This window comes from Nilaparvata lugens, chromosome 5, assembly GCF_014356525.2.
Source record: "Nilaparvata lugens isolate BPH chromosome 5, ASM1435652v1, whole genome shotgun sequence".
Classification (NCBI taxonomy): Eukaryota; Metazoa; Arthropoda; class Insecta; order Hemiptera; family Delphacidae; genus Nilaparvata; species Nilaparvata lugens.
In genome coordinates, this window is record NC_052508.1 from 32834693 (window position 1) to 32847989 (window position 13297).

Consider the following 13297-nt stretch of genomic DNA (forward strand, 5'->3'; position numbering starts at 1 on the left):
TTGTTTGGAAACGTATAACAAATGCTATTGATGAATTTTTATAATAATTTTCAATATTATAGGATGACATGTAATGTTTTTATAGAAAAATTGTTACTGTTCTCGAATTTAATTTCAACAATTTCCATTTGTTTCAATGTAATTTTTTCTTTAAATTTTCAAACAGTAAAATTTTTTATGTCAAGAGGGGGGTATTTGTAATATTACATTTTTTCTCAATTAAAATCGAATCTTCAATTCGAGATCTATAAAACTTGATAGTAAATATCAGAGTAATCGATATGCAGACAACTTTTTAACTGAGAATTTATCGTAAATAATTGTGTTGCACATTCCATGGTATCACCGAAACTGAGTTAACAGAATTAACAGATAAATAGATCATTATAAATATAGAGGATATATATAAATTTAGAATAACAGTTTCGAAATAAAGTTTTATTGAGAACAAATGTAAAATGTAAATTCTAAACTTGTAATTTATAATTTTTTGGAATTTAATATTGGTGATGTGTTCACGACGTCAACACTGGTTTTGAGGTGGGGCTTTACTCTGTACTTGTTAGAGCTTCTCTCTAAAAAATGATGGCTGGCTATGTGTTCTAATTTTGTGTTCTCTGAATATTTTTCTGTTTAATTGAATTTTTAATGTTTTAAATTGAGTTTTGAACAGTTTTATGGTGTTCTAATTTTGTATAAAATTGTTTTATGTGTCTACAAGCCTTTAGCCATTGTTTTTCAACTATATAAATGGATAAGTATTTAGCTTGTAATGATGATAGATGCTTAAGTGTGTAAGGTATTGTTTTGTGGATTTGTGTTGTATATTGCCAAAATTCTTCTGAAGATTATAAGTTGGTTTGCTCTGAAAACTTGATTTCTCATTCATAAGCAATAGATCCATTCATAGTTTATCAAGAATCTAACATTTTGGAGCCGATAACTTCCTTTAGGTTAATAGGTGTGAAATGCTATCCAACCTATTTAGGAGAAATTGGTAGCATGCCAAGGCATAGCCCAAAACGGTTTCTTCCCCAAATTTTGATTTATACACTATAATATTCCAAAAAGTAGGTTATGATCCATACACTTGAATTCAGTTCAAATTTTCAGTTCAAATATTTGAAAACATAAACGTTCTAACTTAGATTATTCACAAAACAAATTGAATAACAAAATAACACTCACTTATCACATATGAATATGATAAACTATGCGTTTATGCTTATATGCTTTTGTACTCCAGAGCGAAGCTCGGTGCCCCGATATTGATCCCTAAGAGGCAAGTTTTTAAGTTTTTTCTGTCATAAATAAAATTATTTTTCTCATCTCACGTTTATTTCATGACGGTTTTGAAAGTTTCCATTATTGTGGGTTAGATATATCAAAAATCACCTATGAATTTACCTGGTAATAATAATTGTGGTTTTTCTTGAGACGGACGTTTCCACAATGTAGTTTTTCCAAGCAGAATGATTTCACTTTGATCACGGCTTTGCTGATAGTGAGGTTTTCAGCAGACTTTGGACATTTCACCAGATTATTTCACCACTCAATCAGATTATCACCTCCGACCAGTCCGTCAGGTGAAGCCGCCAAGAAGTCATGTTCTTTGGCAACAAACAAACCGCAGGGCTGAACTTAAATTTCTTCCATTTCTTGAAACGCATTTATGGAAGCTGGTTCGTGGAGCTGTCCATACAACAAACTTCATTGTCCATTCTAATGCTTTTGAAGTTGAAGACACCAGTGTCATATAACCATTATCACTTTTTCACACTTGTATCTATGGTAGTCCAAAGATCTCAATTCTTGCACAAGATGTTTGCCGTCCACAATAAATCGGCCAGAAATAATATTAAAATCGTCTTTGGGTGGTCTTCCATCCGGCTCAACTATTAGATCTGGATACTCATCATATCTGTAATTAAATGGGGGTGATTAATTATCGAAACATGTTGAAAAATGATTGAGATTTTTTATTTTATTGGTGCACGCACATAGCAGCAGGCAGACGGGGAGAATATCAACGTCGGCATGCCAAAGTAAGCAGACATAATAATGTTTCTCTGCCTATGTCTGCTTTTGTGTGCGTAAAGAGAACTAGGAGAGCATAGAGACTCTTTGACAAATTCTAGATCTATAGTAATTAGGCCAATATAATTTTACAAAAAATGTCAACTTGGAATTAGACTTAGTTTTAGTATTTGAATGAACCCCTCTCTCTGAAGTTTATAGTGATGAAGAGTAGGTTTATATATCACAGTATGTCGATAATCTTCCTCAGAAATGATAATTGTATGCCTGTGAATATCTTGTATCGATGTATTCTTTCTCCCTTACCAATTGAGCTGAAGATAGTAATTCTATATGATTTATATATATATATATATATATATATATATATATATATATATAAATTATGTAAACTAAACAATTGATGTGCTGACTACTATTTTTGTCAGTACCGCTTAGTGTCGCTCTCAGCGCACTCATTTTAGTTAGTCTACTCCAGCCACTTGATGTGTTAACATGTATTTTTTGCAAATAAAATTTCTTTTTAAAAACAGAGTTTTGAAGAACGTGAACGTGTTTGGCGCCTGAACAGGGACCCTGAAGAGTTTTTCGTGAAAATTGTGCTGTTCATTCAACTGCCAGTTTATATTGATCAATTATCAATCACAAGTGATCGTGGAAAATTTGAAAGTCGGGGTCGCAACTGATATGAACCATCATCAAGACCGTCAAGTGGAAGAGTGACTCATGAACACCAACAACCAACAACCACCATCCTGGGGAAGAAAGGCAAGAAGGATAGCAGACCAGACCATAAACTTCTTATCGATTACCGGCCAAGATTAAGATCGTACCTGGCTCTGGCTGCAGCTGTATCCAACTCCACTGTTCAAGGTAACACGTCTTCCACATCTACAATCAGTGACAGTAATAGTGAAGATAACAGTGAAAGCACAATGGATAACCCCCTTATTTCAAGACCAATTGCGAAACATCACCTACACATAATACCTGAATATACAGGAAACCCAATAGAACTACTTAGCTTTCTTGTAGTTGTCGAAAAATTGAAAAATGACTATTGTAATAATCGTATCGTGGAAGCAGCAGACAATCATTGGATTCTCCTTCACTATTGTAAAAACAAACTACATGGACCTGCTAAAGATGTAATCCTCAACAGTACAGTAGATGACCTCTCAAATTTGATTGATGTTTTGAAAAACAACTTTGCCGATAATAGGACAGTAGAACAATTAACTATGGAAATGTTTGCTTTGAAATCACACCAAAAAGAACACCCTATTCAATTCATAAATAGACTGCAACAAAAAAAAAAACCGTGATTATCTCAAGACACAAACTCGATGGACTAACTGGTCCAATTCTTGAAACTATCTCATCTCAGTTGGATAAACAAATTGTAATGATTTTAGTCGAAGGAATCAACCATCAGCTTGGAGCTCACCTACAAACGCTAGGAATCAAAGACCTCAGTGATGCAAGACAGGCTATTATCAATAAGAGTAGTGCTTATTTGAAACATTTAGGATTTACTACTGATGTAACACAAATGAATCAAACTTTCAGTAAATCTGAAGGAAAACAAAACTCGTCAAATTCCAATCAAAATTCGCATCCGAAAAATTTCCATCAGTTTCAAAACCAAAACAATTCAAATCAAAGAAACTTTTCTCAATCTCAAAATCGTGATTTCAATTTCAATCAGAGAATTTTTTCTCAAAATCATTTCAATCAGAGAAATTTTTCTCAACCTCAAAATCATTTCAATCAGAGAAATTTCTCTCAGCCTCAAAATAATTTCAACAGAACAATCCTTTCAAAATAGATTTCGTAATGGACAAAGTTTCCAAAATCACAACTTCAATCGTAATCCAAATGCAAACTTCAATAATAACAACCAAAATTTGAATCAAAAATCAAACGATGTGAGCATGAGAACAGTTTCCTACTTTCAAAAGTTTCCAGTTCACAATATTGAATCTTCTGAAAATGAGTTTTCCGAATTTGAAAGCATGAATGCTAGAATGAGTTCTATGGAAAATGCTGTAAGTGACCTTTGCGAGAAAATGAATCATTTTTTAGAAGTAGGCTCGAACAACAATCCAAAAACGTAGTATTAGATTTGAATACGATCTCTCTTGATTTGCCTCATATTCATTACAATGATTCACGAATTTTGATCGATACAGCTAGTAAATATAAATTTCATTAAACCTCAAATGGTTTCTCCTCAGACAAAAATAATTGATTGTGATTATAAAATTCGTACACCCGCTGGTGAATCTAATGGAAAAGGTTGTGTAAATATTAATGTTAAGAATATGCTTGGTGTTGATAAAGATGAAAAATTTTATGTGTATGATTTTAGCGATAATTATGATGTTCTTATTGGAAAGCAAACATTGCAAGGGTTGAAAGCAAAAATTGATTTGGAGACCAATTGTCTCATAACGAAAGATTGCACGATACCACTGTTAGGAATGAATCATATTGAAATCAACAAAGGTTGGAATGAATTGAAAATTAAAACTAATGTTTGCAGTTTTGCACTCCATCAGATAAGCTATGTGTTGTTAGTATTAAGGAATTGCAGTTGTATAATACTGTAACTGATATTGATAGGAATGGTTTTATTGAGATTGAATATTTTTCTGATTGTGACAGAACGTTGAGTATCGAAACAGTTTCTGTAGAAGAATGTGAATTGTACATGGGTGAGATGATCGATAATCCCCTCTCCATTGATGAAATCACTTCTTTATTGAGAACTGAGCATATGAACTTAGAAGAGAAAGAATGCATTATTAGTACTCTTATGAAATATCCCGAAATAATAAAATTCGAAAGTGATATATTAACTGCTAGTAGCTTGCTCAAGCATAAAATAGTGACTACAGATGAAGAACCTGTTTATTCAAAAAACTACCGCTATCCTATCTCATTTAGGCAGGATATTAGTAATGAAATAAACAAGTTACTCGAACAAAAGATAATAAGACCGTCTAATTCTCCGTACAACTCTCCCTTATGGGTTGTGCCGAAGAAACCTGATGCTTCAGGAAAACGCAAAGTTCGTCTTGTAGTAGATTATCGGAAATTGAACAACAAAACTAAAGATGATAGATTTCCTCTCCCGAATATTGAAGACTTGTTCTCAAAAATCGGTCGAGCAACGTACTTTTCGGCTATTGACCTTGTTTCAGGATTCCATCAAATTGAAATGGAACCCGAATCAATACCAAAAACAGCTTTTAGTACTGAAAATGGTCATTATGAGTTTCTCAGAATGCCATTTGGGTTGAAAAATTGTCCACCTCAATTTCAAAGGACAATGAACTTGATATTTTGTGATTTACCAAATGTTCTTGTATATCTTGATGATATTATTATTTTTAGTGATAGCTTACAAGAGCACATGAAACACCTGAACGTTGTATTCAAACGATTGAAAACTCATCAATACTAAAAATACAATTGGACAAGACCGAATTCTTTAAGAAAGAACTTCTATTTCTAGGTCACATAGTTTCGGAAAAAGGCATTCAGCCTAACCCTGAAAAAGTAAAAGCAATAAAAGATTCTCCCGTTCCACAAACTACTAAACAAGTAAAACAATTTTTAGGTTTGGCAGGATACTACAGAAAAATGATAAAAGGATTCGCTAAAATAGCTCAACCTTTAACTAACGCATTGAGAAAAACATCCACTATAAACCCAAAAGATCCTAAATTCATTGAAGCTGTCAATTTTCTGAAAGAAGCAATTACTAACACACCAATATTACAGTTACCTAAATTGAATGATCCATATATTTTGACAACAGACGCATCCAATGTAAGCTTAGGGGCGGTCCTTAGTCAAATGACTGACAATAAAGATCTCCCAATTTCATTCGCTTCTATAACACTCAATCCCGCTGAACAAAATTTTTTCTACTATTGAAAAAGAAATGTTGGCAATAACTTGGGCAGTGAAACATTTCTGGCCATATTTGTATGGAAGAAAATTCACCCTAAGAACAGATCACAAGCCACTCCAATGGCTTCATTCTCTAAAAGAACCAAATGCTAAATTAATGAGATGGAAATTGTTAATGGAAGAGTATGATTACACCGTAGAATTCATAAAAGGTCGCTCAAATTGTGTTGCTGATTGTCTCTCACGGCCTTTCAATGTAAATATGATGGAAAGTAGTGATGAATTTACAGGTTTTGACGATTCAGAATTATTCCCAGGCTTTCCCGCGGAAAATAATGCGAACAATGCCAACGACAATGCCAATAACAATGATGAGTACGATGACATTGATATCAATGATCTGCTAAGATTCCATAACAATGAAGCTCCTCCGTCGGTGAGTGAAAGTGTATTGAATGATCTTGATGAACAAATAGGTAACAATTCGATAGTTAATGCAAATATTGATAATATTAATGAAAATGATGTGGAAACTGGCAACGAAAACCTTGTAAATAATACTAATAATGATAATGACAATGACTCACTAATGACACAACATTCTCAAGAAAGTTCAGATGATAGAATAGGTATAATGGACGAAAATAGTAGGTATCATAAACACTGAAGCAAACCAAATAGTTATTTCACGAGGTAAAGGAAACCCCCAATTCAAAAAGATCATTAATAAAAACAAAAAGCTTTGGAAACTGACCAATTGTCAAAAATTCTCTTCTATTTCTTTCTGTACTTCAGGAGGAATTATACATGATAACTGTATTTTGTCTGTAGTAAATAATAAGGATTTGGATAGTTGTGTAAGAATACAAATAATTAATGATAGACCATTTATGAATTATTTCGAAAATTGTAATTGTATTTTAGGATATAAGTTTGATCAAATTAATATCAATAATGGCACTATAAATACTCCTTCATCTTTCCTTATCAATCTGGATATCAATGATAAAATGACAGATGTAAAATTACCGTTTACTTCAGTTACCACATACGCACAAAAATTAAGTCATGTACCAAATAAAATTCATACTAAACTTATCGATTTGAAAGATGTTAGTGAACTTGATGATATTGAACCTAGAGATTTTGATTTTATAAATTTTGAAGTTTCTTTCGTCCTTAAGACACGCCACATTGTAATTTTTGTTTTAAGTAAATTCATACTTCTTGTAATTTTGATAATCGTTTATTACAAATTTAAGAAGCCAACCAGTGTACTAAATTACCGAATTGATACACAAGTACCAATATCATCAACCCCTACCATAAGCTATATTGTACCACCTAGAAATTAGATCTAAGTTAGTAAACTTTAATTTGTAACCTCATTTCAATTTTTGTAATTTTTGAGTGTCCCAAATTTATTTTTCGGGATGAAAAAAACTTAAGGAGGGAGGAATTATGTAAACTTAAACAATTGATGTGCTGACTACTATTTTTGTCAGTACCGCTTAGTGTCGCTCTCAGCGCGCTCATTTTAGTTAGTCTACTCCAGCCACTTGATGTGTTAACATGTATTTTTGACGTGACAACGTCTTATAAATTGGTTTGCCGGGTGACACTTCAAGAAACTGCGTTATGTTCCCACGTTATGCGCTCACAATGAGAGCGAGTGAGAGCGTTCGTTTCGGTTCACGGTCGTCTGGAAAGAGCACGAATAGGAGCAGTGGCGAGCAACCAGCAGCGACCCGAAGCATTCACCTGGAGAGAGAGTGAAACGGAGCTGTCAACCTGCGCAGGCGCCGCAAGCAATCTCCTGCGACTGTGCCACTAGATGCGCCACAAATATGAAATTCAGTGCGAGAATCTTTGTATAAATTGATGTTTTAAATATAATTATTTGTATAAATAAATGTTTTAAATTGTTACTATTACTTCATCCTTCTTCCTACTATACGAATGAATATTCACATTAAAATTATTTTACCACTCTAAGTCGTTGTCACGTAAAACTTTCGTCCGTATACCGACTTTACAGGCAACCAGACTTCAATTTTTTGCAAATAAAATTTCTTTTTAAAAACTGAGTTTTAATGAACGTGAACGTGTTTTATATATATATACTCTGTATAACACTATACTCCATATTGACACACATATATAACTGTATACTGTATTATATAGCCATTGACACAGCAGATAAAACAACACGACAAGCAATACTCCAAATCCAAACAAAACCTAACTTGCACTCTCTCTGACAATCGCTTTCTCTCTCTTCCAACCCCTAAGTTTGGAGAAGCTATACAGCTGTGAGAGAGAAACGCGTTTGGCTAATAATAGTTTCATGCTTTCTCCCCTATCCCTGTCACACTCTTTCTCACTTAAGCCCATTGTAATATTTTCTGTTGTAGAACGGTGTGCAGAAAGTCTCTTCAGGTTTGGAATGTCTATTGTGTCTATTCTTTGTAATTGAAAGAAAAAAATCTTACTATCCCTCTCTGACTCTTGCTAATATGTTAGTTTTTCTTGGAGCTTGATAGAATCGCCAACCTGAGGCGCCTATTGCATGAATGAACTAGTAATGTTAGTCTTATTAACTAGTGTGGAATTTATTTATACTGTACTAAAATTTCAAATATTAGTCAGGTGATCGAGTCATTATTGCTATTTTCATATTGTAGGCTATATTTGTTTTTTTTAGCTTCGAAATACTAGCTTGAAAAAATATTTATCTCACTAAAAGTATCAAATATTAACTATGAAAAATTATTCTCGTTCTTGTTTAGCATCTACAAACGCCTTCAACACAACCTAGCTGAATCATTCAACTTCTAATAAAATTGATCTTATTGTGAATCTTCTCTTGCAAGACAATACTAGTCCAAAATCATATTTCTCAATGAGTAATTTTGTGGGTTGATCCAGGCAGGGCTGCATCCTTTCACCATTGATATTCAATCTTTATTCAGAGGAAATCTTCAGGGAGGCCCTTGAGAATACTGAAATGGGAGTATTGTTAAATGGAGAAAGCTTGAACAACATCCGATATGCAGATGATACTGTAATTTTCGCTGACAACATGAACAGCCTGCAGGAGCTTGTGAACAAGATAGGAGGCGTCAGTGAACAATATGGCTTGGAGATAAATGTAAACAAAACAAAGTTCATGGTGATAAGTAAGGGAGCAGTGGGAGGATGTGACTTGATGCTTAACACCAAGCCGATAGAGAGGGTGCAACAGTTCACGTATCTGGGAACCTTGATCAATGAGAAATGGGATCATTCTCAAGAGGTGAAATGCAGAATAGAAAAAGCGAGGGCTGCATTCAATCAGATGGCAAAACTGTTCAAGAGTCACAACCTTAATATGCACATCAAAATCAAACTCCTCCACTGCTACATTTTCTCAATACTCTTCCATGGGATGGAGTCATGGACATTGACCAAGTCAACTGAAAAAAGACTCGAGACTTTTGAGATGTGGCTGTATAGAAGAGTGTTGAGAATTTCATGGATGGACAGAGTGACCAACAAAGCTGTATTGGAGCGAATGAATAAGGATTTGGAAGTGATGAACATCATCAAGAGCAGGAAGCTTGCATATTTCGGCCATATAATGCGTAATGAAGTAAAATACGGACTGCTGAAATCCGTTCTCCAAGGAAAGATCTATGGCAGAAGAGGACCAGGAAGAAGGAGAATATCATGGCTGAAAAACCTGCGTACCTGGTTCTCCAAAACTACAACAGAACTTTTCAGGATGGCTGTAAATAAGATAACCATAGTCAGGCTGATCGCCAATATTCGGAACGAATAGGCACTATCAGAAGAAGAAGAAGAAGATCCAACAAAGCTTTATATAACAGTTGAAAAAAACAATAGAATATAGAAAAAAGTGGACCAGTGACCAAAATACATTCTACTTGTCAGGAAGTATAGAGAACACCATACTCGTATATATGAAATTAGTTGTAAGTTGAGATGATGACATACCTTGTTAGTAAAGTATCACAGACGTTACTCTCCACGTAAGAAACTCCACTATTTCGCATTGAGGTGGTATCAATCTCATGGTTCAAAGCTGGTTATAGACCAATTGAGGGGATTGGTGGCACAATTGTAGCAAAATCAGAGGTGCCATCAAGGACGCTGTTTTTTAGATTTGACTCTAAGGTGGAAGAAGATATTGATGGCCCAGATTTTTCTTCTCCTTTAGATTTCCTTTACAAAAAAAGAAAAGTTTATAGGTCTGATGTATTAATTCTCATTGAATTAAATTTTAGTTATAAAATTAAATTTTGAATATAGTTTGGGAAATAATTGAATCATAGTTAAAGAAATGCCTGGGAACGTTATGTTTGTATAGGAAATAATATTATATAACTTTGAATGTGAATGTCTATTCCAAGTAGGCTATCATTATTCAAATATGTGTTTTTTATATTATAATGTATGTGTTGGCTTATTCGTTTTTTCAATTGTTATTTTTATTTATCAAAAAATAACCGGTGGTTTGGTAGATACAAGGATATGGACCATAAAAAACTTCACTTCTTTTTATAGAGGGAAATAATAGGTAATTTACTATACTCGCTGATAACTAAATTCTGTAAACTATTAAGTTACCTTACTTTTGCTGTAATCTCCATTTCATCAAATGCACTGGTACTTTTCTTTTGTGTGGTCTTCTCTTCTTTCCTTTAGGAGTTGATGTTGCACTGCAATTAAATTTAGAAAAAAATTATTCTGGAAACTTGTGATTATGGGATATGAAAAGAAAGTGTATGAAGCAAATGGATAAGTAAATTCATATTTCCAACACAGAGAATGGGCTACTGTGATACTAAATATTGTCTTTGTAAGGGTATAATTGTATTTATGGTGGAGGGTGAATTCCTATAGGGAATATGGAGAAGGATCAGACAACCATGGGACATACAATTTTAATTGAATACATTTGACTATTATTAGCATCTAATTACTTCATTAGAAGTAATGAGCATTGGGATCGGGAACATTTCCAATCACAATTTTCTCTATTTAATTCACGTCATGTATAAGTGATGCTTATAAATTCATCAAAGTTGAATATAAAGTGTTGTGAGTCGCAAACTATTCATTGTAAATTCTTAACCTGTCGTAACATAATGCAAATGAGATTGTGGAAATTCGAATCTTGAAATTACAAAGTTTACCTGGGTTGAAAGTTCTCAGTGGATACAGAAATGGAATCTGCTGAAACACTGTCAGCCTGGGAAGATGAAGGCGCTTCGAGCGATAAGGTTTGTTCTTCAATCCTGAAATGTTCAAAAATCACTTTGCAAACCTTTTTTCATATATAGTCTACATAATTTGCAATTTCTCTACACTCTTCTCACTGGTACTTCATTTCCACAGGAATCACAATGATCAGGAGATAAAAAGAGCTTACATTGAGCTATTTTTCTCCTAAATTTAGATAAGATTACAGAATTAATAATAGGTTTAGTCTATAAATTCAATTCAGGTCACATCGTTAACAGTATGTTCTGAACAAAAATATTGTACAAAACCGATTCTTGAAATATCTAGTCGCATTTGTATCACCTCACTATAAACATTACTATATTAACAAACATAAAAACATACATAACGAAATACCTCTCTTGAGATAATACGAACTGAGAATATAATTATATTTACATAATAACAATATTAATTATTCAAAGCATGATTTGCTTCATATTATAGTAGGCCTAAAGTACGTGACATTTAAATTTATCTAATTATATGAAATGAAATCAACTAACCTTCTACGTCTGTTGGCATGAAATTCTGGTGGTAGCCGCCTTTTCATTTCCCTGGCTGAAAGAACAGTAGAGGGGTTTCAAGAGTTTAGACAGACTTTTTTGCTCGAAATATCCTCCCCCCTCTCCCCCCTCGCCACCCTCTCCCCCCTATACTGACAGATTAAAGTGAATTGAGAAATTCCCTATCACTCTACATCTATACTGTCATATTAAAGTGAATTGAGAAATTCCCTCTCTCACATCTAATGCTATACTGTCAGATTAAAGTGAATCCAGAGAGAGAGAGGTCAATGATCTAAGTTCTTTTACATTTTTTATCTGCAATATCATACAAGCATTACCAAAGTTCATTGGAATTTTTAACAACAGATAATGCTGAATCATTTGTACAATCATAATATAGATGGCCGCTGTCTAGTATATTGAGCAATTCAAATATTTTAGATAAAATTGGAAAGTGTACATTTTCTGTTTTTGTTAACAGTAAATCAGCATCTTTACATCCTGTTGAAAATTTAATATTCTTAGCAATTGAATCAAATTCGTTAAATGAAATTCCCATCAAGAGACGAGTTAATTTTTTGAATTTTGAAAAACCATAACACTGCATGTTAACGGCTTCCCAGATGTTTGACATGTGTCTCTGTTCTATAAATTAACAATGTGCATGTGTTGTACCTACAACTTGAAGACAGTCGTGTCTCGACTGTATAAAAAAGATCACACCACACACGTTGCTGTTGACAGGTCTAGCTCTGACCGAGTACTGAACTAAAAAGTGAGTGGGAATATTGGAATGAAAAATCATTTGAACACAGAAAAAGTTTATTTACACATTTCACCAGCACCACAACTATTCATAATTTCATCTTCAATTTCAATTAACTTATCTATACACAAATTATGAGGACGATAATAACATAGATAGTCTCTTATGTCATTTAAATTAACCATGCTTAGAAAAATGTCTTTTAATTGTTTCGCCAAACTATCATTTTCACGAGTTGATTTCCTAATTGCACTTTCACACTCATCATACCAATCAATACAGTTTTTTAACCTCACTTCCAAATTGTTGTCAGCAGTCAACCACTTTCTCGGATCCATGATAAGCGAATGAACAAAACTAAGTGTAGGCTGGCACTATTATAAAGTAATAAGGTGGTCTTTCTCCATTAATTGCAGACAGACAACATGTACATGCTTTATGCAGTCTCAATGCATGCATGCAATAAACACACTGAATCTCTTTTCCGTTGTAGAAGAATCCATAACGAGCAAAGTTTCTTTTCTGCGAATTTGTGTACATCGCGGCCATTTTCATACTTTGCATTCGATTGTTTTCACACATGAAATTATTTGTTTGATACATATTTTTAAACAACAAAGAATCATAATGTTGGGCAGAGAACAAAGCACAACGTCCATCTGGTCTATTTTTATGAATGTTACACACACCATAACACCATGAACTAGTGAAAAAGCTGAAATCGGGTTTTGCAAAATCCTCTGGTATACATTGAACGTTAGTATGTAATCTTCTTAAA

At 33.6% G+C, this 13297-nt stretch overlaps 1 protein-coding gene across 1 annotated transcript; it reads right to left on the reverse strand.

Annotated features, from left to right (window-relative positions):
• Nucleotides 1-1586: 1586 nt before the first annotated feature.
• LOC120351326 lies at nt 1587-11819 on the reverse strand. Its single transcript, XM_039428198.1, has 5 exons — nt 11751-11819; nt 11157-11258; nt 10593-10679; nt 9955-10182; nt 1587-1921 (listed from the first exon to the last, which is right to left on the reverse strand). The coding sequence occupies exons 1-4, from the start codon at nt 11795-11797 to the stop codon at nt 10047-10049; spliced, it is 372 nt and encodes a 123-aa protein (XP_039284132.1). The 5' UTR covers nt 11798-11819; the 3' UTR covers nt 1587-1921; nt 9955-10046.
• Between the last annotated feature and the right edge of the window lie 1478 nt (nt 11820-13297).